At 42.1% G+C, this 27,491-nt stretch overlaps 1 protein-coding gene across 8 annotated transcripts in view; it reads left to right on the top strand.

The window, feature by feature from the left end:
- The window catches only part of CUX1 (cut like homeobox 1), a 281,195-nt gene that overhangs the window by 179,689 nt on the left and 74,015 nt on the right, over nucleotides 1–27,491 (top strand). For 6 of the 8 annotated variants that reach the window (XM_055714990.1, XM_055714996.1, XM_055715007.1 and 3 more), the window contains exons 10-15: nucleotides 9,385–9,489; nucleotides 12,241–12,429; nucleotides 18,280–18,338; nucleotides 24,157–24,205; nucleotides 25,245–25,341; nucleotides 26,476–27,147. In XM_055714990.1, the coding sequence (XP_055570965.1) occupies nucleotides 9,385–9,489; nucleotides 12,241–12,429; nucleotides 18,280–18,338; nucleotides 24,157–24,205; nucleotides 25,245–25,341; nucleotides 26,476–27,147 (1,171 nt within the window). The remainder of the gene's footprint in view (nucleotides 1–9,384; nucleotides 9,490–12,240; nucleotides 12,430–18,279; nucleotides 18,339–24,156; nucleotides 24,206–25,244; nucleotides 25,342–26,475; nucleotides 27,148–27,491) is intronic. The other 2 variants (XM_055715006.1, XM_055715010.1) reach the window with 2 other exon arrangements.

The raw sequence follows: 27,491 nt of genomic DNA on the forward strand, positions 1-27,491 counted from the left end.
CTTTTGCTAGATCAGCTCTCAGCCCCCACACTCCCCTGGTGCAGCTGACAATTTTAGCGAGTGTATTGTCCTTCACGTTAGTTCTTTATAAATTGGAAAAATACTAACGAAGCAGAAGGCAGATTTGAAAGTTGATGGGTTGATTGTTTAGTCGGTGAAAGAAAATTGGGGCTTGCACAGTGGGTTTTTAGTTCTGTCAAAGAACTTTTGTAGACAGCATTAAATATTTATGAAGGTGCTAGTAATTATTTGAAAATCTGTAGCGTTTTTAGAAATAACGTAGGTGTTCAAGATGTTTTGGTAGAATTATTTTGTGATTTCTGCAAAGGCAGTACGTATTGCAAAGTTGGAGCAATGATTTACGCAGTGGGTTTTTTCTTTTCTCAGGGTAGAAAGGCGGTTGTAGTCAAAGAATAGGTATTTCTGATTTCCTCATTGCCATACTAAAATGGAATATATCTATTAATACAGAAATGCTAAAGATGTTCTCCTATCTAAATGGAACAAACCTGCCATGTGTTTGTTTTTTTTACTTTATTGGGGTTCTTTTTGAATCGGTCAAAATTTATAACTGCTTCTGTGCATAACCCCTTAGTTTGGTTTTAATTCAGCAAACTGAACGTGCATGTAAACATCAGGGTGCAATTCATCTGAGCTGCTGTAAAGCCAGAAGAGGTGATTCTGTCTGCCCTTTCCCCACTATCCCCATCTCCCCCCTCTCTGCTTCCCCCCGCCAGCTGCTGTGGCCCTGTCCCCTCCCTAACAGCAGCCTTTGCAACTGGGGGACCCTTCATTGAGTCCATTGAGCACGGGAACTGCAGAAAAGCCTGAATTTGGGGTAAAGGGGCCAGGTTTGTGCTCTGTGGGTTTAGCAGATTGAGGCAGCTCCATAAAACATGGGAAAAGCAGCAGCAGCGCCGAGATGAAGGACACCAGGGGAGCACGTGGCCTCGGAGGAGACAGGGAAGGGAATGTCACCAGTGCAGGAGCTGTGAGCTGCTGGCGTAGCTCTGCTGATTTGCTGAAACATGCCTGTAGTCCTTGTCTCATGTGATGCTTTACCTTTATAAACCAGTTTTATAAATTATAAGTAATCTTTGTAGCAGCGATTCCTGCATTTTACCTCTTTATAGTTGGGGAAAAAAAATTGGAAGAAATTAAATCCGTTGCACAGGACAGAAAGTGAGTTTGCATCAGGTTGAAGTGTTACAATTGCAGAAACAAGTACTTAACATAATTATGTATCTAATAGTTAAATTAACATTTCCTTTTATCATTTCAGTAAGTACTTATTCCCCATTATTAAGGCTACCTTTAAAGAGTAGTGCTCAGCATGACTCCTACTTTGAGAATAGACTGCCTTGCTGAATTTGATGTGATGTTTTGCTGCTCTGGGATTAACACTGACCCAAATGACTGGGCTTTGGAGCAGAACTTTAAGAGAACAGCAAAATGATTCCACTGAAAATGTGAAAAATATTTGCTGGAAGTTTTTAAGGATTGGATTTTTTGATTTCTTGGAAATCCCTTTCTGAGTTACTGCACTTTTTAAATCCAGAGCTGGTTATTTCTGAACTTCCCTCGCTTTATGTGGGGATTCCTCTCTGACTTAAGAGGTGAGGAGTGCCATTTCCCTCTCCTGTTGTGCAGTAACAAGAGGGTGGATGTACTCGTTGACGTTGATCCATTTGTCTGTATTCTGGGTGGTGAAAACCACGGGGACAGAGCTGATGATGCAACTCCAACCCTCACGTGTTGGGTGAAGCACTGAGTCATGCTTCTTAGCCTTCAGACTCCATCACCTCTCTTCTCCCACTGTTTTCTCCTCATTTGGATCCTCAGATTGTTTCATGCAGGAGCTTTCTGGGCTTGTTTGCATGCTATCATCCCCAGAAGAAATGACTAGCTCACAGAAATAATTACCTTTAAATACCAGTGAGCTTTGCAATTTTCTGCTTAGAAGGAAAAGGGGGGTAGTGACCGGCAAAGCTCGGTTTCTCTCCATTGTATCGTTAACGCAAGGTATAAACTGAATTTTCCCCCAAACCATAACCCTAGCCAATGAAAGAAAGAAATCCCTCGCTTGCAGGGAGCAGCGGCTGCTGGGATGAGAGCCCTTCCTCTGCTGCTAATCCAGGCACTCGGTGTGGTCAATCCAAGATCTCTAGTGGGGTTTTGTGGCGGGGCTGGTCTCGTTCTGACTGACAAAGCTCAAGCAGAGGAACTGAAGTACACCAGTTTACACCTGCTGTTAGGGTGAGGCCGGTCCTGGCTGGGAGGTGGGTGTCAGCGGTTGCCTGTGGAGTGACCCATCCACTTTCAAGTCCCAAGAGCTCTAAACTGGTACAAAAAGAACAGGAATGGTACATTAGAATGGCTGGTTTGCCTACGCCTGCCTCAAGAGGAGCCATTAGCTCTGTGACTGTAGCTTTAGCAGGGGGGTGAAGTCTGAAGCAATAGCCCTGCTTGCTGTAGCAGTGAGATGCAACCGCGTTGTCTGCAAGACAGCAGCAGAGCTGTGGGCAGCAGCCGCTGGGGATCTGTCCTCCCTCTCCCATTCTCTCCTCATCCCCAAGGTTGCAGGACTGGTATGGCTTGGGTCTGTAAAGAGCTGAAGTCAAAATATACCTACATGCAATAGGAATGGCTTATTTTCACTTTACTAACCTGCAGGCTCGATAACAAAACTAACCCAAGAGTTCACCTCGCATTGCCATGAAGATTTAATAATCCTGTAGTTTGGGGAAGGGACTGGTTTTATTAAGATTTCATTTTGCACAATAAATCACTGCATATTTTCTGATATGCTACGAAGTATAATAATAAATAATTAAAACTAAACTACACTTACTTGTCAAAATAAATGATTTATCATAGTTTGGGATATAGCATCTTTGAATTTTTTATTGTTTGATTCCCAGAATATTATAATATCTAATCAGTGAAGTTAATGAATTGGCAGTGTACTTTTCTGCATTTGCAACAGTTACAGTTGTGTGAATGTATATTTTACACAAATATTTATGGTTAGAACTTTTCTGTACATTTTCAAGTTTACACCTTTCTCGTAAGTGTTTACAGCAGTAAGTCACGATTCTTTGGGACGACAAATTTACTCAAGCAAATTATCCTGTTTCTGTACTTCTCTAGCAACCTGGAATCACCTAGTTGTTCATGGGAAATACTGAGGTTACTGTTGAAAAGAATACTTCCTATGTTATGAAAATGGAAATACTTTGGCGTGTTAAATTAAAAAAAAAAAAAGAAAAGAGAGAGAGAGAGAGGCTTATCTTAAGGTTTTAATATTGAGTCTGAGTTTGTGTTTTCATGTCATTGATGTATCCAGACCTGTTTACTGGCTTTATACATTCAGTTCACGTTGTTTTTTATTAAAAAAAGGAAGAAAAAAAAGTCTAATGAACATGGTAATTTGGGCTTCCTGGAAAAAAAAAAAAGCACTTTTTTACTTTTAAAAGTAAGAGAGAAAACTTCAGTTAGGGTTGGTTGATCCTGGGTTATTGTATTTTAACCTTGAGAAGGAGGAAATAGATTTGAAAAATGGACTCAGATAGAGGTATCCTTAGATTTTGAGAGTAATAACAGAAAAAGAACATAGGACTTTTTTTTGGTGGACTATATTATGAAAGCTATAGAAAAAGAATTAATTTGGGTTTTTTCTTCAGTGTCTGTGCGGTATTATCCCTTTGGAAAAGCAAAATGTTTCCATTGGTTTTCTTCCCATCTTCACAGTGCTGATAGTGCTCCCAGATATCTACTTACTTTTTCTGGGGAAAGCAAGTCAAATACAGAAACTTCTGTTATTAATAAAACAAGAAACACTGCTCTTTCTAAAATATATAACCATTTATTGAAGAATCGAGACTGGATCAGTACTATTTATGCCACATAAGTGTAGTGTGAGGTTTTAAGATAAGGGTTAGTGAGTTCAAGCGTTTTTGGGACCAAACTACCACTAAAATACATAAAGCAATGTCTGTATAGAAGTGGAAAGCAAGCTTCACCGGGGCATTTTAGCAGAAACGCTGTTCTCGAGACTATTTTTTTTATTTCATTGGGTATGGTACCTTCCCGTCTCTAACAAATCACATTGGAAAATGGTTTGAAAAGATATTCCCACTAAGTGAGACAGCTATAAAATATGTATGTTTGTGAGCAGCAGATGGAATAAATGCTCCTCTTTCACTTAGCAACACAAACGCAACACACTATAGGTAGTGCAAGTGCTGTGTTGGGAGGGTTTTGCTCTGACCCACCAGTGGTAACAAAACTCGTGATAAGACAGTCCTTGTTCTTATGTTTCCATGAAGAAGGGTATTCATCTTGACGTGACTCCTTCGTCTGCATCAAGGCTAACACGGGTACTGCCCGCAAATGCCACTAGACTATTTGCTTTTTATTTCTGACTCCCTTTGCGATGAACTAGATCCTCTGCTGTCGTGATGTGCCATCGCTGTGCTGAATTCAGCGAAGTTACGCTGGTTTATAGCAGATGAGGTCATTCGCTTAATCCTGGGATTTCACTGTCTGTAAAATGGGAATAGTAACATTTACTTTCTAAAGTGCATTGGGATCCTTGCACGGCAAAGTGCTGTATAAAGGCGAAATATGGTTAATATCATTTTCGTACAAACACAGGAGTTTTCTGTAAATGCTTGGGAATACATTTGTCTGGCAGACTTTCAGTGCGCAAGGGAAAGTACAATAGCCTGGAGACAAGAAGGAAGACTACCCAACCTCTTCTGTTTGTTGGAGATTTATTTTTTTTTTCATGTAATTCTCCATTGCTAGAAACAAATAGGTGCCAGAGCCCCGAAGAGTCTTTCATGTCACAGATTTTCTGCTAACCTTGCTGCTGTTCTGGGAAAGCTAGGGTCGTTTAAAGGTTTTAAAATAAATTTTTATATCTCAAAAGTTAGAAAATTAAAGCACATTGAACCATTGTGCTTTAATTGATCTCATACTCCGAGAAACATAGCTTTTGCAGCAGCTTGCAAGTAAGAATGTCGGCTTCAAGCGCTTAAAACCAAGCATGGTGATTACTGCCATAACTGGGCTCATTAACTTCAGCAGAATTACTTGTGATAATATACACTCCTAGCCCACAGGAAGACTTTGCCACGTAGAGCACTGAATTTGGCATGTAATAAGGAAATATAGTGTGGCTGGTGGAACTTTAAGGGAAAGGTTATACTTTTTGCTTGTAAGTATCTCATTTTGCTATTCACACCACTGGTCTTTGATCAAATTAACATTTTACTGTAAGGAGAAGAGCACTCAGTTCATGCTATTCATTATCTTGTCAGGAAACAATGAGAATATTTTAAACTGGATATATTGTTTAAGGCTTCTTTTTTTTTTTTATTAATTGGAAATTACACAGCAGCACGACGATCATGACCTACTGGCTCCGCTGTGAACAGTACAATATTTACATGCTATATTAAGGAGAATGAAAGTATTTTGATGTATTTTGTTACCAGGGAGGTAGCTCACTGCTAGAAAAACAGCAGTACAGAAATTAGGAGGAATTGTATGACTGAACTATCCAGAAAAATAGCATTTTTAGACAATGCTGGATTTGCATGATCTCGTCAAGGCCAGTAGTGTGACTGTCGCAGTCACCATGGGTTTTCTAGGCAGTGCATAGTAGATTTGGAAGTAGGAAACAAAGAGTTTTAGCACCCACTGATGAAAAGCAACTGTACTATGGCTGTATATATTTTTTAGCCGAAGTGGGATAATTTCACACAAAGAGAAGGTTGCGTGAACTTTCCAGTGTCACCAAGTTGTGCAAGATTGCTAGGTTTTAGCGATTTTCCATACTGGCGTCTGTCTCTGGCTGCACTCTCTTTTCTTATTTCAGGAAAAATTGTTCAATCATTTCTAAGAACAAGATTAGGGAAAAAAATCCAGTTTTCCCCACATTTTACGAGTTGTTCTTGCTGTTTTGATGAGGAGCCTGCTGTGCCCATATTTAAGAGAAGGGGCTTGGCACTTCATGAGGGAGGGTTTGCCTTTTTCTCAGGGTTGTATCTTCTGTTGCTTCAAGTAGGAAAAAAAGGGGAAAAAAAAAAAACCAACAAAAAAGCACCAGTTTGGCCAGCCTAGAAGCGTCTTTAAAAAAAAAAAAAAGTTCACACAAACTCAACAGAATCTGGTTTGAATTTGTCGGCTTTGATGTCCGTGCCTGTCCCAAGCACGCTGCAGTCGATCGCTGCGCCGGCTGGGTGAACATTAACCAGCCAGGTTTTGCTTCTCCTGGTTGTAATGTAAGGTTCAGTGCCAGTTTGACTGGGAGCACTGGGAGGGGAGGCGCTCCCCCAGGCTGCCCCTGCTGCCCCGGGGAAACGGGCAGCATCGGCGTGAGAGCACGAAGAGCAGGACGTGGAGAGAGGAGGGTCGTGGTGGGGAGAGAGGGAGGAGAAGGACCCGGACGGGGCTGCTGCGAGGACGTTTGGAGGAGCAGCAGCAACAAGGTAAAGGGGAAGGAGGAGATCGGTGGGGGGTAAGACTGATGCTGGAAGTTGGTGTGTACGCATTGAGTCGTGTGAGAGACAAGTTTCCTTTTGGCTGCCTGAAGCTAAAGGCACTGTGAAACTCCGAGGAGGCAGAAATGGTGCTTCCAGCAGCCAAAACCAATTAGGAAGGGGACAAAGTGACAAGCAGAGAAGGGTAGGAGTCAAGAGAGGCAAAACCCAGAGGGTTTTGCAGGGGAGCGGCACCGCAGCCGCTGGATGGGGTGCTGGGTGCAGGCAGGTGTGAAGCAGGGAGGCTGTGCTTGGTACCACCGTGCTCAGCACCCACCTGGCAAGGTGCTGGGGGCCGGAGGAACCCGGATAGCTCAAACTGGGGGTTGTGCCAGTGCATTCGTTAACGTTTCTCAAGCACTTAGATCCTCCAGTGGTGGAAACCAGAGCGCAGCCCGTGAGGAAGTGATTAATCCCATCTGCAGAGGAGGGTGGGATTACTTCGCAGTAAATAAACCGCAGAGGTCACAGACGGAACAAGGAGGACAAAGCAAAATACGCATTCACCCAGCAATATTCATCCTGAGAGCTGAATGAAGTAGAGGATCTCGTCGGGAAAAAGCAGTAGCATGTTATAATGCGGTTCCAGCCCACCTCCCAAAGCCCAGCGCACAGGGGGTGGCCAACCATACCTGCAGCCTTGGGGTTGGCTTTTCAAAACTTTTAAGTGCTCAATTTTCAAACTACCGTTCTTTTAACAGGTTTTTGTGTGTCATTTATAATTTATATTGCAATAGCACCCAAAAGTGCTTTCCAGACGCTGAGCACATCTGTAATTCTGGCTCTAAAAAGCTTCCATTCTTGGAGGGGGGGGGGGGGGGGGGGGGGGAAGGGAGAAAAATTGACTGGTATTTCCCAAACAGAATTGCCCAAAGTTTCTGTTAATGTATTTTTAACAATGCATAGTACGAAATCTTGTCTAATATTATTCACAGGATTACAACAGGTGTTCTGAATTGGCTGGGGAGGCTGTGCAGAAAGGGCAGCTGACAGCTTACTGTATATGCAGATGTAACATCTATTAGAAATATCCTCTGTGGTTTGCTCGCATGCAAGCTGAATAGATTCTCAAAACAATGCTGCTGTGAATGGAAGCCATCAGCAGAATTGCTTAAGGCTGCAAAAGCCATTACTTATACAGCAGTAGATGCAAGTGCCACAGCGCAGTAACTTGTCCCACTTTGCCAGAGTTGTTTAGCAGTTATTAGATCAATACATGTATCTCCATATCTAATAAAGTGCAAGAAAATAATTTATCTCAAGGTGTACTGTTAGCTCAGTTTTTTACCCTAGTATTTATTATCCAGCTCCATAAACAAGGTAAACTTTCTCTTTTGTGTGCCTTTTTTAATGCTGCCACTGTTTTTTTCGAGCACACAATAGGTTGTGTCCTGTGCTCTGATTATTAGAACCTTGTTACTGTACTTTTTACAATTACATTTTAATTACAGCTGTAGAACCTATGCAGAATCATTTAATATAATGTTGTGAGCAAATAGCGCAGATGATGCGTTTAGTATTTGATTGCTGTTAGTTTACTGATTGATTAAACATGCAGACAGAGTCTCTGCTTTGAGTAGTAAGTCAAAGACCGTGCACACACAGAGGGATATAGGTTTCATAGTCACTATTTTAGATGACTTGGGTTTTCAAAAGGACCAGCTGAAAAAGCAGGGAGTCTGGCATCTAGAAATAGAGCAGCTTTGGCAGCTTAAAAATGGCAGTGTGAATTTATTATTCAATAAAGGAAGGGACCCATTGGTATAAAGGGTAAAGGTTGGTCAAGCAGAGTTTTGGCCTTGATTGGCAGCAGCTCATGAGTTTGGAAGAGTTGGTGATATGTCTTGCAAGTGGAGATAAGAAAATTATTTCAGCTATTTTCTGCTGAAAGTGGAGCATGATTTGCATGGACTAGCCCAGGTGAAAAGCAGCGATTCCTCAAGGAGGTGAGCTGTGTAGTTTTATAACAATAAAATAAGGGTTTTTTTAAAAAAGAGAGAAGAAAGTCTGGCCAGGGGGAGTATATACTGTAAAACAACCAGATTTTTTTCCACTTTTCTTAACAGAAGCTTGTACACAGTTATAGAAAGGACTTTGCTGCTATTTATTGCCTGAAATTACTGATCCATCTGTCTCTACCCAGACTCTTGCACGGACAATCTTTCCTGATAATTCTGCCTTTCTCCTTTCTATTATTATTCAATATTTATATTGGAATTTTGTCTGGTAGCCAAGTCCCTGGCTTATCAGATATTGCATAAATCCTCAGCAGTTGGTAACTGATCTGTGCAAAATTGTCACTTTAGGGTTAAATATTGTTGAATAAATAGACCTGCTGAAAGAACAGAATCTAACTATTTGTGTTTTGGGAAATAATTACTCCAGAAAGACAGCCCACGACATTGTATGTGTGTTAGAGAGAATGGTCAGAATATCTTTTAATTCAGCATTTACCCGTGAGAATTATTCCCAGGAGGAACCTTGCAATAAAATCTGCTTGGTCTATGAGAATAGAAAGAAATTGAATAAAAAGACTCCATTTCCACTTGTATTTATTCAGTCTGGGAAATTCAGTGGGCCGCAGCATTAGTATCAGCAGGGGATTCCTTGCTCCTAGCGTTAAATTACTGTCATAATCGCTCAATTATTTCTTCCTTGTACTGTTTAAAATAAAAATCCATCACATTCTATGTTTTTTTTCTAACATTTATTAGGTTGAGTGTTTAGGAAAATCAATTATATTCAGTCAGGCATGAATTGATGAATGTTCTTGTAATAATTGTCAGTTGTTAAACTGAATGTACTTTCTCTTTTCACCCCTTTTCATTTCCTTCAGAGGGCAGAGGTGGCTCAGAGAGAGGCAGAGACCTTAAGGGAGCAGCTCTCGTCAGCTAACAAATCTCTCCAACTTGCTACGCAGATCCAGAAGGCACCTGATGTGGTGAGAGAAAATATTTACTGACTCTTACAGGTTTCTGACATTCCTGCAGTACAGCTCTTTCAATTTATGCTCGCAGCTATAAAAATATCTGTTTGGAGTCATATTTTAACTGAAATGGAATTGTGTTCCTTTGGGATTGCGGTTTGGTTAAACTTCTGAGGGGGTTGGTGGCTGTAGAAGACCACGGGAAGGACAGAGGTCGGTCACTTTGCTGCATGGTGATGGGTACGGTGATCCACAGCTCTCCAGGGCTGCTGGTCCAGGTGGATAGCAGAACTCTCAGCAATTATCTCACGTTGGTAAGAGCATCAGCAGAGGGAAAATAAAGGCAGCAATGTGGTGTAACGAAGAGTGCCTTGGTGGGCCATCAGCATGTGCTTGCCTGGAGGGCACAGCAGAGTTGTGGAGCTTCAGACCAACGGACCAGCTTTGCCCAGCGTTGGCTGCGTTACGGGACCTGCTGCCTGCCCGTGCCTGGGTCTTGTTATTCTTAGTGTATGGGCTGTCAGAGGAACTAGAAATAAATTCGGTATCATTCCAGTTTTGACCGAATATATCTCAGCTGAGAATACCTATAAAGCCACTAAAAGAAGCCTAGAAAATGCAGAAAACATCCTGCACTCCTAAATGTTTTGCTGCTTGTTGCCTTCTCTGCGTGTTTCTAAATAAAGCAAGTGCTGCTGTTTGGGGAGGTTGGTAGTGCTGGCTTTGCTGATCGGACCTTGCGGGCACAGAATGCTATTACAGGACTCCAGCTGGTCCTGGGTTAACAGGTATCACAGATGAGCAGACAGATTATTTTGATTTTTGTTTGCCAAAGGAGAAATAGGAGTATTTAAATGTAAATATGCAATTAAGTGAAATTTAGTCTACTTCTAAGCAGCAGATTTAACAAATAAAAGAAATCATGCTGCTTATATTGCTTTTTTTCTTGCAAGCCATATACATGCTTGACACCGATATCGGAGAAACACATGGTTGCCTTTAAAATACATTTGCAGAGAATGAGTAACAAACTGTAAGTCCTCCAGATCTGTTCAGTCATCTATTAATACAACCCAGTATTTTCTCAGAGAAGTCAAAAGATAGACAAGCAGGCTGCAAAAGAAAAAAAAAAAACCCAAAAAACCCCACAAAAACCCAGAAAAATAAAAAGCCTGAATATCACTTGTAACTCTGAATTACCGGCCTCTTCCTATCTCGTGTCCTAGTCTTATCATTATTTTAACATTACGTCTTTCTTGTATTTAATAGTACTTCTGCACTTCATTTATATTTAATATGACAACTACTGCAGGATGAAAATGATCATTATCTATCTTATTTCAGACTCTACGTTCTAGTCTCAATAGGCACAAGCAGCAGATGATTATACAACTTGTGATGTTTCATGCAAGCAAATTAGAGGCTTTTTCAAGTTAAAAGTATAATTCAGTGTAATGGGAGACGGTTGTTAACTGCTGTTCGTACATGTAGCTTTCCGTGAGGTACAATAGTATGTAGTCACTGAGAACCAAGTTAAGTGTTTACAAGATATGGGAAAGGTATTTTGTTGTGCCTGAGTTTTCCAGAAGGCAAGGTAAGGAGTATATTTCAATCTGCTGCAATGTCATCTTTAATTGTAAGGAAAGTGCCTGGGTGACAGCATCAGTGAGTTGAATTTTCAGCTTTTTCACCATAGAATCTTTGGTTTATAATGCTTACGATCATTGTCTCACTCTTGGTAAATGGATTCTTTCCTACTTCACTGGTGTTTTCTGAGGAGCAGCCGTTAACCTCCGTAAGACGCGTTGCAGGCTTTTTAATGGAACATATCTTCATCGTCGGGCTGCCTCGTGCTCCCTGATCTGTACAAGGATTTCCTTATGGTCTTTGTGGAAGAGAGGTTCAGACCCTTCCAATGCATTATAGCTATTGATCTCTCAACACGAAAGGAGACAAAAGAGATGGTACAATTAGTCTGTGTTATCTTTTCTGAATAGATCTACCTTCTTCTAAACATCCTCTGTCCTCTCTTTATTTCTTGTCCTGCTGGGAAGTCAGTCTAGTGAGGAACTTTCAGACTTCAGGATGGATTTTGCAGCCATGAGAAACCGGAGGAAGAAGGATCCTGATTTTGGAAAGGGAATTTCTGAAAGTGGAGACCAAAGGGAGAATGGCCTTGTTTTACAGCTGTCACATCTGCCGCCTTCCCCGTGGAGGAGAGGCTTTAGTTGTTAGCAATAACTTTAACAGCGAACAATTTTCATGCAAGGAGCAAGTTCACTGGAAGTAGCAGTTTGGGGCAATTTTTGACAATTTTGCCTGAAATGTGCAGCGTGCATCCAAAGAGCCAAAGGCACATGACTCTGCTGTTCCTGATTAAGAAATTCTGCTCCATTACTTCAGAATATTTTATCTGATTAGTATTTTGTGAGCACAGATTTTCATAGTTGTCAAAGCATTTGAACTATTAATAATAAATAGATCTAAATAGAATCCTTTGACTTTCATGGTTGCATCTTTCCAGTGCACTTAGGAAATAAGGAAATTTATTTTCTCCATTATCACTGTTTTACCAAAGAGCTGTCCTGGGGAGTGGGAAGGTTCATCTTCCAGATTCACCCAGTCAGTGATGGGAGTCCCTGATTTAGAAATTGTTTCTGTCTCTCATGCCACCCGGTGCTGGGTTGGTCCTTACCTAACTGTCCCAAATTCAACCTTGTGGCCTTTTCTTTCTTTCTATGGTCCTAAGACTTTTTTTCCCATTAGGAGCAGGCCATCGAGGTGCTAACACGCTCCAGCTTGGAAGTAGAACTGGCTGCGAAGGAGCGAGAAATCGCCCAGCTCGTAGAAGATGTCCAGAGACTCCAGGGCAGCCTCACCAAGCTGCGGGAGAACTCCAGCAGCCAGATCTCACAGCTGGAGCAGCAGCTGACCGCCAAGAACAGCACACTGAAGGTAGGGCTTCGCTCCCTGCACAGCACCTTTTGTACCTCTCACTGAGTACCCATACTGGGTTTTACTGACCTGACTTTTCTGTCATTCTGAGAGGCACCGTAAAAGCCGCTGATTTCTCCGGGATGCCGGTGAATTCTAGTTACTGTGACATTTTATTCTAAGTGACCACATTTTTGCTGAAATTGAATTCGCCTAGTTCTCATTGTTTTGAATTTTGTATTATTTTTGGGGGGGCAAAACTTGGCTGCCTTTAGAATTAAAACCCACAAACCCCAGCATATATTTACCATGGATATGTAGTGAAGTAGCTGAACTGAAAAGGCACAGAAAATCCTTATTAGGTTTCAAAACTTTAAATTCCCGTTGCAATGATTGGTACTGAAGATTTGCCAGGAATGTTTATGGCTTGTCTTTGAATTTACCTGCTACCCCCTCCAGTTCTCTCCACTGGAAAAGGGAAGTGTATCATTTAGGACATAAAGACAAGTAAAATCAAGACACGGAGAGAAGGCTTTTTAGTCTTAATAACTTATCTTTTTTAACTGTGTATTTGCTGCCCAGTAATTCCCATTTATAATTAGCGGTCCAGTCCTATACTCATTTGCATTGCACTAGCACTGCACTAAAACCAGAAGAAGCATCTAACAATTTTGTGAGTGACCCTTTTACCTTCTGCTTCAGCAGCTTCACTTTCTTTGTGCGCTAGCCCACACAGTTTTGATCTATCAGTAAGCATGAGAAATGTGTCCTGACATGTGTTATGAATCAGTTTCCTGTAACTCCTGTCTCTTCCATTGTTCTACCATCTATGAGCTTCAAAGTGTAAACAAGATAAATTTATCTATTCCATGAAAGACTTCATAGTCTTGCAGGTTTTATAGTCTGAGAGTTTTTTTGAAATCGGGAGGCTGATAGTACCCACTTAGCTCTGACTGGCGTGGGTAGCTTTCCGCTATCGGAATGATTTAATGTTCAATTGAAACTCTTACAAATTGTTCTAATTCTGACATTTTTTAACAGTTACTAGTTTTGCTCTGGTGTAGCATAATTTATGTGGAGAAATGTCTGTTAGGGATGAAAGCCGAAGTGTTGCATTCAGTATGCTTTCTGCATGTTTTAAGACAGCCTTGCAGAATTTTTATGAAAATTCAGTAGAGCAAAGGAAACCTATGAGGTTCTTACATTGAGAGTAGCGGTCTCTGCCCATCTGTCACCATGTGGGCACCACTCATTAATGAGCGAGGAGGGGCTGGCCTGGTTTTGAGGGACACATTTTGCTGGCTACACCCGTGTTATGGGTCTTTTCTTATTTTTTCATAAAGCCTGATAGAAAATATCTTGAGTCCTTGCACTTGACAGATTTTCTTGTTCCTGGTGAGGTCAGCATTAGTTTAGCCATTAACTTCAAAGGGAATAGGATCATAGAAATGACAGAGCAAGTCTTTGATTTTCATTTCAGTAATCTCCTTCCATTTTCTCATAGGCTTGCCTGGCTAATACTCTGTATTTAGGTTCCTGTTGATAGTGTCTGATGCAGTGACTATTGATAAAGTTTTAGTCATTTCAACCCTCCTTAACCTTATTTGTTGCAGTATAAAAATATTGCAAAATACATACTTTTAAGCTAAAGTGCTGGGAAAACCTGTGTCTGAGATCCATTGTACAAAGAACGAAATCTCAGTGGCAATGTGTTGATCTCATGTTTGATTATAGAGGAATTACTTCTGAAATAACTGAGATTGTAATGGTTGCCTCCACAAAAAATGAATCACGGTTTCACAAATTAAAGCAATGTTCTCAGACCATATCTTGGGGGAATTCTTTAATACTCTATGACTTAATGAAACAATACAGAAATACTTTCAAAATTATTGCTTCTTTATCTTCATCTGATCTAATAATCAAAACATATCCTCTAGTAACAAGACTTTTCTAACCATAATTATATTAACCCTTTGTTGCTGGGAGTTAGAGCTTCCCTGCTACCCAGTTAAAATGTAAAAGTGCCGGTTAGTAAAGAGATACATCAAATAACCTGGGTTAATTAAATATGGGCTTTTTAGTTTATCACTCTGAACTGAACTATGGCATTAGTCTAATGGGTTTTTAAAATGTTTTAAGCCCCTTAATACAGCCCATGCTATTTACCTAAGACACTTTATTTAATAATACGGTAACGATTGGTTGGCTTTTTTAAATAACATAAGAGGGGACCCAATCTGTGCATGGTCTGACATGGGTTCATTCATACAACCAATGCAAGACGATTCCTTAATGTGGAATATTTGCAAATTTAGTGTACAGAAATGCCACCAAGCCGTTCCTTCTGTCCTCTGGCTCCCTGTATTTTTTTGTGTTGGAGGACATTAGAATATATTTTGTCTGAATTAACCAGGTTGATATTTAGTGCAAGATATTAGTTCCTCCAGATTGTCTCACAGCTTGAACCTTTGTTATACCATGTTCTGTGCATTTTACAGGGTTCTTTGAGACAATTACCATACTAATACATTTTAAAACAGTCGTTGACTGGGAAGATGCCAAGTGCCTAAATGGTCTGCTTATATACAGGCATTGTGTTCTCAGTTGTTAGTTTATATTGTTTAGTAAAGTATACGTTGAGGTGCTGATTTTCCATGGCAACAATCTCTATATTAGGTACTTGGGAATGATGGATGTATGTGGGTTTTATACAATTCAAAGTAAAATATTGCTGGTTGCCATACTGCTATAACAGCATACAAGTACCTGAGAGTCTAAAACAGCTTTATTCTTTCAACAGCTTTGTTTTTCTTTTTTCTAACTCTGTTTTGTACCTAAAATCTCCAGAAATACTTTCAGCATATAGCATATCCATGTACAGAATTACATTTAATATAGTTACATTAAAATGAGAATCATTAGCTTAGTATTTTATTAGTATTATTTATATTAGTATTTTATATCTGTTTCTACAAAAGGCTTTTTTCTTTGCATATCCTTGCATAAGTATTTAACATACTAACCCAGGATATTGTTTGTTTTAAATTTATTCCAGAGCCTTTTATATGAGGACTAGCGTAAATAGCCAGCTATCCTAGAGCTCATCTGCTCTAGATCCCAAAATGTTACAAGTCACAGAGTGAAGGAAGGGGAGAACTGTAGTGTATCTTTGCTTTAAGCTGCAGAGCAGCAAAAAGCAGCTAGAAGCGGGCAGCAGAGCGACGTGGTCAGGAAGAGCTGAAAGATGCAGCGTAGGGTTTGGCAGGGTGCTCACATTGCCTGCATCAAGTTTGAAACCTGTCGGTCATGATGCTGAGTCTCCTGCCCTGTACCCAAGGGCTCTCTGGCTAACTGGTTTCATTTAAAGATCCCTCCCCAGTCTTACTGAACCCGATCTGGTGTATTAAAAAATCTAGCTGGGTTCCTTGTTAAAGTAACTCTGTTTTGCTCAGCATGGAGCTGTAGCTTGAACAGCTGTTTGAACTTCAATGGTTGCACTTGATGGTCTCAAAAGTCTTTTCCAACCTAAATGAGTCCATTTAGGCTTGCAGCACGTTGTGGCTGGCCCTCCTGGAGACTTAGAGAACCAAAGTGACACCTTGGACCCTGGGATTGTGTACTACATTTGCATGAGATTTCAACAGATGTTGGAGATCTCCAAAACCTCAAACATCTTTGATATTTGTAGGATTTCCCTGGTCACATCAACCAGGATTTTCCTAGTTCCATCAGTATCGGGGGTTTTAGCAGGGCCACAACACCTGTAGCGCTGTGTCTGCTATATACAGCAAAGTCGGTACTCCCCATAGTCCCAGTTAGTAACTGGAATTTGGTAAGGCAGGACATGTCAGAAGAAATGACTAAACTTGCCCTGTACTTATTCTAGGTGGAAAAAAAAAATGTTTTAGCTGGAATAGGCGTGTGGGTAATTTTCTTTTTAACACAACCCAAATGACTGCATGTGTTACTGTTGGGTAAGGATGCTGGGACACAAGACCTTTTAAGAGGCTGCTCATTTCGTCAATGTCCCATAGAGTGCAAATTCCACACTTAAGAACAATTCCTGCTTTCGTGCAACAATCGCTTTTGGTGGTCCATTAAGAGTTGCTTGTTGAGCAGCTGCCAGAGCAGGGCCCACCTATTACCGCCGGGAGATGCCTCTTGTCAGCAGTGGCTAAGAACTGTGGGTTGTGGTATCAAAAAGCAGGAACAGGAATTTGAGGGCTGTATATTGATAACGTGGATGTCCACTATGCCACTGCTTTTTCATATACGTACTAATGGCAAGGCAGAAGCGTCAGCAGTGCGTAAGCTGGAAGGGGCATCATAGCAAATCCTTTAAAAGATGGTAAAATAGCCTGAAGTCCAACAGAGCCCCATCATGCTGCTGTCATCATCTGAAGACGCCTCGTGTGAATTGCTGAGGTGGCAAGGATGATGGGCTCGCCAGTTCGTGGGTGCTGTATGACACGGTGGTTGGGTTTGCTGCTTATACCCATTGGACAGCTTTGAGCTGGCCGATACCTACACACTGGCTGACTTTCCCCACTTCGTCATTCCCACTTCGAATTATTTGTCTGTTCCAGCCCTGCCTTTCATACCCCCATCCCTGTGCTGGTGCAGAACTTTATGGGGCTGCATTTTAAACGGATTTGCTAAAATTATCCAAGTTCACAGTAGCTTTTCCCTGCCTTCCTCCTGCATTCAACGAGAAGCCCAGGACTAGGTGTAGGATCTTCTTGAATTCACTTCTCCACTGAAGACCGCCTCTCCTGGACATAAAGCCCTATTTTTCTTTTTCATGTCATATATTCCTTTCATTCTCAAAGTACGTGCTCTGTCTTTGAGGCTGGTCTGTCCTTGTGTTATTTCCGTTTCCTGTGACCTTTGGGATTCTGTGCCAATTTTAACACCAAAAATTAAGTGCAGCAGAGCTACCCTGAACTTATCCATGGAAGTTGCAAGCCAGTAAGGTCTGTTCTTTCTTTGCTTAGATCAGGTGTACCTGTACTAAGCAAAGAAACGATTAGTGGGAAATTAATGTGGCTTCTGCAAGCAACGTAACGGCATCAATTATGTGTCACTATGTTTTAGGCCTCCTGAAGCATTTATCCTGTAGTGATGAGCACAGTTGTTGGGAGCTGGGTAAGGTCCAAATGTGTGGCATTGCGTTATGGATTGTGTTAGGAGGTTTGTTTCAACGTTTGTGGCATCTTTACACCGAAGAGAAGCCATTGAGACTGCCCCAGGTCAGGTAGACCTGAGCAAAAAGACCTGCTGGGTTGGTCTCAATGCTTCGTCTCCGGTGTGTAATCATATTAGTTATTGCAATAAGTAACGCTTGTAAAACAACTTGGTGCAGCTGTCTTGTTTGGGCATGAGGCATTGTACATGTCTTACAAGCCTAAGGCATTCCAGTCAACAACAGCTTCTTCAGTCTTTTTTTTTTTTTTTTTTCCCCCCTGTAGATAAGGTTATCGAGAACTGTCATATTATGAATACAGTATGTGCCAAAGCATCTTGCTTGTTTACTCAATTTAGCAGTTTCGTAAAAATTTCAGCTGCCCTATTTTTAATACCTTCTTCCCCGATCTCTTTATTGAACACATGACAGTGACATTGCAAACAGCCAAATTGGGACCTACTGAGTTCTGTAATGCTTGGCACTCTGTAAACAAAGGAAGGAGGTATAATTGTGTTTATGTTGAATTGGTTATAGTTTGTTTTCTAATATATGTAAATTAGGTATGAGTCATTAACCCTCACTTGTGCGCTGCTGTATATATGGAATAATTTAAAGATGATTTTGAAAAGATGATGCAGAAAAAAAATATCTAAATAATTAAATCCATGTTCTTTCTTTTAAAGCAACTGGAAGAAAAGCTGAAAGGACAGGCTGATTATGAAGAGGTTAAGAAAGAATTAAAGTAAGTGTTAAATGCTTACATAATTTTTTCACCAACTCTACTTTAGCAGTGCTTGTTACATGAAGCCACAAATCTGTGTTCTTGGAACAATAAAGAATTCAGTCAAAACCACAAAGACGGGGAAATCGGGAATATTGGCAGAAATTGCATCCAGAGCCAGTGCAACTGCTGTATCTGAGAGCACTCCTTTTTGTTGTTGCAGCAGAGTATTGGGATAGCAAATAATAGAAGTGTCCATGAAGAAAAGGTGCTAAAACTATTATCCACCAAGGGTAAAAGTTTGAAAATCTGTAGTATTTCAGGTGGACCACTCTTTAAAAATCCCCAGCCAACAGCTGAATGTAATGTGGACCAGGAATTTAATGCAGGGCCTTTGGCCATAGTATCTTTTCTATGCTTTTGCCAGCCAGTGTTCAGCACTTACCATTTTAATGTTGTGCTTGTTTCACTGTATATTTTTTGCTAATATATTGTGGTTTTAAACTAAAGCCACAAACAGCCTCTTCCTATTTCAAGGGGTTTTTTTAGAGAGACTTAAAAGAGCCTCATTTTAAACTATAACAAGATAAGCTGTCAGGTTCAGAAGAGAACTTTTTTGACTGGAAATATGTTTAGTGTCAAGGTTTAAATAACTGCAAGAACCTCCATCTCTTCTTTCATCATTGTGGCATTTTTGTGTGTATTTTAAGAAGACTGAAAAAATGTTACCTTGTTTAATGAGGTATTTCAGATGAGGCTGGTCGTCATGTGCTTTTGTTTACACATCCCTGGAGAATATGGAAAGCAGGTTTGGTATTGCAAGCCCAATGACTGCCCAGCCCCTGGTGCTAATTCTATTGAAGCCATGCTGGCTGCAGTTCTGGTTCACTGCCAGCCGCAGCACACCCTGATGTAGGTCTATAGTTTCAGTCAAATTAAATGAATTGACCATTTTGTTGGTCATTACACCTGAATATTAACTGGCCTGAAAAAAAGTCATATTTTTAGCGATACAGGTAAATACACCCATGTTCTCTCCCAAGATAAGGAAACTAAGCTTCAGATTTTGGCTGGGATTGTGCCCGCATGTAACGTATTGAATGGTAATTAGGCCACAACCTTCTAATGAATGTGCCAAAACAGCAAATGAGTTTTAAATCCTACCTGGTTTAATGCCTTTACTTTAGATATAAACTCATTTAGGTCCCTGTGTTCCTGGCAGTAATGCCTTTTTTTTTTTTTTTTTTTTTTGTGTCTTTTTTTCTTTTTTACAACACTGACTTATGTGAGGGCGGGGATGAGAAGGCAGCTAAGTGGTCCAGAAGCCATGACACGGGAGTGTTCATACAGTGTTTTGCCTATTCTTGTTATTTCAAGGTGGGCCTGCAGTGAAATAGATGGGAGAACCTCCTGGAAGCGGCCCTTGTTTGGTGCCCATAAATTAGGGGGGAAAAAAGTACGTTCTCCTGCTGTTACAGGTTTTATATCCCCTCATTTGTGGGTAGCATGTTTTTATCTGGGCGGGCTCACTTTGGAGGGACAGCCAGCTGGCTTGTAGGTGGCCTGGGGTCCATACACCATCCTGCTGGATGCAGAATGGTTAAGACCCTCAGTGAGAGCACGGAAGATGTTTGCAATGCTACATCATCACAGCAGCTCGTTCACGCCACCCTCCCTGCTCCCATCTGGTCCCAAAATCTAAATGTACGTCACCTGAGAGTGACAGTACATCTGGTATCCCTCAGATATCCTGCTATGCCTGCCTTTGTGCCCTGAAACAGTGACAAAAATGAGCTGCTCAGAAGGTGCAGACACACCAAGAAAAAAGGTATCTTGTCAGTAAGGAAGAAAGAGAATAAACTTCTCAGTTGTTTTGGCACCGATGTGCTTTCCTTAACCCTCCCAAGGATGTTAGAGGCATTCTAGGCTGAAGGATCTCGTATGAGCCAACTTCTAGCCTTGGAGGAACTTATCTACGTCCACGTCAAGATCTGGGGTAGGAAGATTTTGGCTTTTGTGCCAAATGGCTTTTAAGCCTATCTGAGATCTGAGAGCTGTGTGTGTCCTTTCAGTTCCTTCTCGAGTAATACGATGGTGCCAACCCTCCTGCCTTTGAAGTCAGGATCTTACCAACAGAAAGTCGAGCTGTCCCAATGCACACTTGGCTTTAGAGTAAGATCTTTCAAGTCATCGCAAGATGTACAGCTTCAAGTCACAGGATCACTCCTTTAAAAATCAGACAAGGGATCCTGAGCAACAGATTGAGTCAAGATCTCATGGGCAAAGATATTCCTAGAATCCAAAGGGGAAACATTCTGCTTCTTCATATTGCTGAGGAAAATGTCTCTTGTGACACATTTGGAGAGTAATTTTTGACACATTTAACTTTTACATTACTTGAAAAAAATGAATCTGCTGTAGTGAATATTCCTCCAAGGGCAATTTGAGATACCATCAACCTGGTTTTTAGTATATTTTGGGTTCTAAGCGTTAGGAAATTACCTGTGAAATTGCTAGAAGGCTATTTCAGGTAGCGAAGTAGGCAGAGGTCCTTCGAGCAGGCGGAGGTCAGTAAGTTTCCAGCTGAGGTCTGGATACGCGTGCCTGCTCCAGGCTCGCTGGGACATGCAGCTGCTGCAGGGTCTGGGTTCGTTGCTGAAGGTCCCAGTTAGCTGCGGGTGCTGGGAACCATGATGCTTTGGTGGAGCGGCCTGTGCAAGTGGAGGGCGCAACAGGATCGGGGCTTTAAAGCCAGACTTTGAGTGCCTAGAACCTATACACGCTATATGTTTTAAGTTGATGTGGTGGTTTGGCCCTGGCTGGAGGCCGGGTGCCCACCCAAGCCGCTCTGTCGGTCTCCTCCTCAACCAGGCAGGGGAGAGAAAATACAACGAAAGGCCTCTGGGTTGAGATAAGGACGGGGAAATCGCTCAGCAATTACCCTCACGGGCAAAACAGACTTGACTTGGGGAAATTAGTTTAATTTATTACCATTCAAATCAGAAAAAAATCTTCTCCCCACCCCGGGCTTAACTTAATTCCCCATTTCTCTACCTGCTCCCCACCAGTGGCGCAGGGGGACGGTGGGGGGGTTACGGTCAGTTCATTGCATGTTGTCTCTGCCGCTCCCTCCACCTCACACTCTTCCCCTGCTCTGCTGTGGGGTCCCTCCCATGGGCATCAGTCCTCCAGGAATTGTTCCAGCGTGGTCCCACAGGCACAGCAAACCCCCCCCACAGGGCCACGGGCCCTGCCAGGAGCTGCCCCAGCGCGGGCTGCCCGTGGGTCACGGCTCCTTCAGGCCCCCCCTGCCCCGGCGTGGGGTCCTGCCTGGGCTGCGGGGGGGGTGGGGATCTGCTCCCCCGTGGGCTCCATGGGCCGGGGGCACAGCCTGCCTGGCCGGGGGCTGCCCACGGGCTGGGGGGAATGTCTGCTCCGGGGTCTGGAGCCCCCCGCCCCCCCTGCCCTGGCCTGGGGGCTGCAGGGCTGTGCTCTCACATAGTCTCACTCCTCTCTCCTGCTGGCACAGATTTTTTTTCCCCGTCTTGATATGCTGTCCCCGAGGCGCTGCCACCATCACTGATGTGCTCAGCCTTGACCAGCGGTGTGTCCATCCAGGAGCCGGCTGGCATGGGCTCCACTGGACATAGGGGCGGCTTCTGGCATCTTCTCACATAAGCCACCCCTGTAGCCCCCCACTACCAAAACCATGCCGTGCAAACCCACTACAGCTTACTTCACGCTTCCAGCTGGTTTCAATCTGTTTCTGTAGGCAGCATGGTAGTGGTCTGAGTACATCACGTCTGCTCCTTCGAGAGCAGACAGGTTCTTTTGGTTTACTCTCACCCAGAAGGAACACGGTAGGTATGCTCCAGGACTGCTCTGCGTGGCAAACTGGAGTGCGGTAAGTGGGGATTACTGGGAGAGCTGCATTGCAAGTGTACTGATGACCTGAACTGAGATGGGAGAAGCACCTGGGAAGTTTGCCACAGGATAATTTGCTGTTACAAATTGTTTGGTTTTTTTTTTAAATTGAGATGAGTCTCCTTCTTCGATGATCATGAGGACACACGTTGCTATTTGCTGGCCTTTCAGAGGCCATATCCTGCAGAATCCATGGGAGGATGGAAACAGTTACCTACCAGAGACTGGGGGTTTCCTAGATGAGTCTCTGTGTATTTATCTCCCCCAGCACCTTGGAGGTCTGGCAGGTAGAGCTGTGCCTCTGAAGAGGTGTCCCAAGGAACGCTTGCTTTCAGCTGTGGTTAGCCACCTGAGTAAACATGCCTGTGATGTCAATATAATGTCAGGATCTCTTGAGAAATGGAGCCGTTAATGCACAACTTCTCTCCTTGACTGGCATGACTCCGTTAATAGCAGAAAAGAGGCACTTAAACACGTGGGTGAGCTGGTGTGCCCACGTAAAGCAGAGTCTTAACAGCGTTACTTTATGTACTTGTGTATTGGGTGATGGCTCTACCCTGCAGCCATTTCTGCTGGCTAAACGTATCATCCAGTGATGCTGGATGATGAAACTGGTGGCCAGAAGTTTGTGATTTTATGAATTGTATTTGTAGAAGTGCCTGCCAGAATTAAGACTGCATGCGGCGAGTATGCGCAGATGCGAAATACCTGAGGTTTCTGTCACAGAATGACTTCCCTTCCTGGGATTTGCTATGACTTTGAATGATCCCGAATGACTCACTGAGACCGCTGAGTTCCAGAATGTCACTTAATGGACATCTGATTCTGGATTAATGCATGGGCAGATTTACAGAGGAGCTGGACGCCGCATGGTCTGCGGCAGTTAATGAGTGCTGGGTGCCTGGCTGACTCCTGGTGACATCCAGAACCAGTCCCTACGTCTTAGCCCTGGCCTTCTGCCTTTTTTGACTCAGTTTCCACATGTAATACATGATTAAACATTTTCTCCCTGCCTCTCAAAGTTCCTGGTGCTTTATACATTAAGAACGCTGTATAAACACTATCTATATCTGTTTATGTATTTTTCTTCAACAAATGAATGTCGTCTTTATACAACGAAAAGCTGAAATAATTTATCGCTTCAGTCTGAGGAAGTTAACGTCCTGCCTGCAGCAGGTCTGTTTAAAAAAATTTATAAGACAAAGCACAGTAATAAGTTTCTATTCCTGTAAGACTCTCCATTTGCCAGACGATACAACTCTAACTGGAAGACTTTGAAGGGAGACGTCCTTTGACCACTCAGTATTTATATAAAATATTGACAATGAGACTATCAGATTCTTCTCTTAATGTACTTATAAATATTTGGATCTTTCATATTTCTTAAGAAATATTGTGCCATTTTGTCTTCCCTTTGCCACAGAACTCGGAGGTTATTAAAATGAAAAACTGCCTTTTAGCCTGTAGTGTCTTGGTCGGGAAGATTAGTTGTGCATATTTTCCTTGCTGTGTGAGCTGGTGTATATTATACAAAGTAGTGTAACTGTGCTGGTGATTCCCTTGTTTTTTGTTGCTTTGCTACAACTTTTTCATTCCCTTCAAGCTTCACAGATAAATTTATATTGCTTCTGACAGCTTAAAATGTTATATCCTTATTAACCTTTAAATTTACGCTTTAAAATGGCCTGGTGGGATTGCATATGGAATGATTTAGATGACGCTTGAGAAAATTTTCTTATCCAGTAACTAGTTTGAATAGTTATTTTGTATTCATTACGAGACTGTGTTACTGCAAGGAAAGTTGTTATCACTCGTAGTGTTGCTGGAGAGTAGGAAATGATAATGTTAATGCTCATTAGTGGAGTTGTTATGAAAAGAAGAAATAGAAAATAATTGTTTTTTCTACCTTCCGCAGTATATTGAAATCCATGGAGTTTGCACCATCTGAAAGCTCTGGTGCGCAGGTACTGAACCTACTTTTGTTTTCTTACTTCGGCAGTTCAGTTAATTAACAAAGATTTTTGTCTTGCAATTCACTGGTGTTGGCTTGGACAGTTTCCTGTTGGTGATGAGACATAGGAGTTGATCATTGTTTTCCTGATGTTTCTTTATGTAAAAAGCTGAACTGAACATTTTTTGCCTGTTGATTTCTTTTAAGTGGTCAAGGACAAAGACTGACGTTTTCAGCTGTGCTGGAGTGAGTGGATAACCGTAATGTTCTGCAGTTGAGTCTTGTAAAGATGCTGGAGTTGGTGTGCAGCTATGCTGATATTTGCATGTTTCTTGTACTGACAGTACGCTGAGCCCCACAATTTTAACATTTTTAAGTCTTCGTTAGCCTTGAAAATAATGTTCGTGAAAGAAAACAAACCTTTGAGTACTGAGAAAGCAGGACAAAGCTCTGCTCATCCAGCAAATTAATCTTACTTAAGTTTAAAGGTTATGAATTAAATTCCTGCTTCTGAAATCTGAACAGAATATTAATATACTGGGATTAATTTTCAATATATTTTTTAATGATCAAGGGTTAGTTATTTAGTGGAAGATAAATGGCAGGTTTCTGTGACTGATTTTATTTTTGAACAAACTGTTTATGCTGAAACACAGCATTTCAAGGAAATGCTTAACTTGGGTCAGTTGACCTAAAAGAAATAATATAATCTTAACTCCTGTTGTAAATCAGATTAAAAGAAGTCTACAGCTTTTAAATTGAAAGAGTGCCAGTACCGTTTCAAAATAAGTAGGATTAAGAAAATGTTCTGTTACTTATTTCGAAATAATGCAGAATTGATGAATGATTTACAATGAAAATTAAACAGTGAATCTCTTCTATGGCTCACGGAGGAGCACTGAGTGATTCCTGCAAATACATGCACGGTGAATTCCCTAGCTGTGTGCATAACGGAGATGAGCGCTTGTTTTCTTCTTCTGAAATCCTTTTGAGTGCCTGAGTGAAACTCTTAATGCTTTTAGAAACAAACCTCCCACTTTGATTTTCTTTAGGATGCATCTAAACCGCTGGAGGTGCTGCTGCTGGAGAAGAACCGCTCCTTGCAGTCTGAGAACGCCACGCTGCGTATCACAAATAGTGACCTGAGTGGTAGGTTGACACGATTTTTGGCTAATTCTGGTTTGTTTGCTGTCTTGTAAAGGGAGGGAGGGCTGAGTGAGAGGTGAATGTCTGAGCTAATGCATGGCAGAAAGATTAAGAGGCAACAAGAGCACTGAATAACGTTTGATTTCTGCAGTTTTATAGGCTGGATAATAAAATAAAACTTGGAGACCTCAGAGAGTCTTTAAAGGTTAGGGAAGAGAGGCATTACGAGATGTACCAAGTGGTAGCATTTGAGGGTATCTTCTGTTTTGGGAACAAATTCATCCGTGGCACCAGAAGTCTCTTCCCCCACACACAATGTTATGCAGAATGTTTGCATATAGAACACAGTAACCTTCCTGTCTGATACGCTTAGATATACTACCACAGCAGGTCAGCTTGGAAAAACAAAATACTTTCTTTTTAGCAAAGTGTGTTTGCCGTTGAGCTTTCGTAATGTGGGCTTTTTACATCTTGCGTGCACATTTTTCAAATGGCAAGTCATGGAATTTCCAGATACTTGAATGCTTATGGTTTTTGCAGCTGGAAGCAAGTTAAAAGTTGCCACTGGCCCTGGGATTACTGAATTCTGAAGCGTTTTATGACTTTTAACTGAGTGATCTTGGTGCATCCACCTAATGGTGATTCCTTTATTCAAATTGGTTTGTCCCAAAATGTAAATGTTTGCTGCATTTGGGTTCAGTTAGGTCCAATGAGTAATGTCTTGAATGAGAGACAACAAAGAGACTTGCTGTCTGTAACTGCTTTTATTTTAAATGTATAACTGCGCTTCATGTAACTGTTCTAGTTTTAATGTTTGTAAGGGGGATTCTCCAGGCTGCAACATACAAGAAAGGTGCAAACATGAAATGCATGTTGTTTGTTTTGGGGGCCTTGTTTGGCTTATTAAAATTACAATTATGGAAAAAAAGAAGAAAAAAAAGCACAAAAAAACCAACAACAAACAAATGAAAACAAACCAAAACCAAAACCGAAACCAAAAATCCCACCACCGCTTCATTGGCCCTTGGAAATCTGCACTTTTTTTTTTTCCCTTTGCGGGGCAAACTTTGCATTTTTTTATCTTGGTTTTTCCCTCTTTGATCCCCCATAATGCATTATGTTTGACCTTCCTTGTAGGGTCAGCCAGGAGAAAAGGGAAAGACCAGCCTGAGAGTCAGCGTCCTGCAACCTTGCCGGCCTCCCCTCCTTCTCAGTTGCTCCGCAACGCGGGGGAGCAGGCTCCCAGTACTAATGGTACACACCAGTTCTCACCAACGGGTTTAAGTCAAGACTTTTTCAGCTCATCCCTGGCGAGCCCCAGCTTACCCCTGGCCTCCACAGGAAAATTTGCACTAAACTCTCTCCTCCAGCGACAGCTAATGCAGTCCTTCTACTCCAAGGCAATGCAGGAAGCAGGAAGCACAAGCATGATTTTTTCAACAGGTCCTTACAGCACAAACTCCATATCTTCCCAAAGTCCGTTACAACAAAGTCCGGACGTAAATGGCATGGCCCCATCTCCCAGCCAGTCAGAAAGTGCTGGGAGCATCTCTGAAGGCGAGGAGATAGACACAGCCGAAATTGCACGTCAGGTGAAAGAGCAATTGATCAAGCACAATATCGGACAGCGGATATTTGGACATTATGTGTTGGGACTGTCACAAGGGTCTGTGAGTGAGATACTAGCCCGGCCAAAGCCATGGAATAAACTGACTGTGAGAGGCAAGGAGCCCTTCCATAAGATGAAGCAGTTCCTCTCGGACGAGCAGAACATCTTGGCTCTTCGCAGCATCCAGGGTAGACAAAGAGGTAAGCGCTCGCCAGCTGAGGGTCTCGCCCTGTTTTCCTGTTAGTTACAAACATTAAAAGCTGAAAGCTTCCCTGTACGGGGCCAGTTGTGTGTTGCTGCTGGTTTCACCCAAAATCAGAGGTCAGGTGCAGAAAGTACAGCTTCTAACTCCGCTGTTCAGCACTCAAGCAGGTTAGTATCTTTGCTTCTGCTTTTTTTAGCTGCTGACTTGGGTTTGTCAGCAGGAGCAGGCAGCAGGGACACTGCCATCCCTCCCTTCCCAGTAGCTCCGTGTCAGAGCTAAATACAGAGTGAAAAGGTTCAGTAGCTACTGAGAGTATCTGCCCTCAGAAATACTTCAAGG

This window comes from Falco cherrug, chromosome 1 (genome assembly GCF_023634085.1).
Source record: "Falco cherrug isolate bFalChe1 chromosome 1, bFalChe1.pri, whole genome shotgun sequence".
Lineage (NCBI taxonomy): Eukaryota > Metazoa > Chordata > Aves > Falconiformes > Falconidae > Falco > Falco cherrug.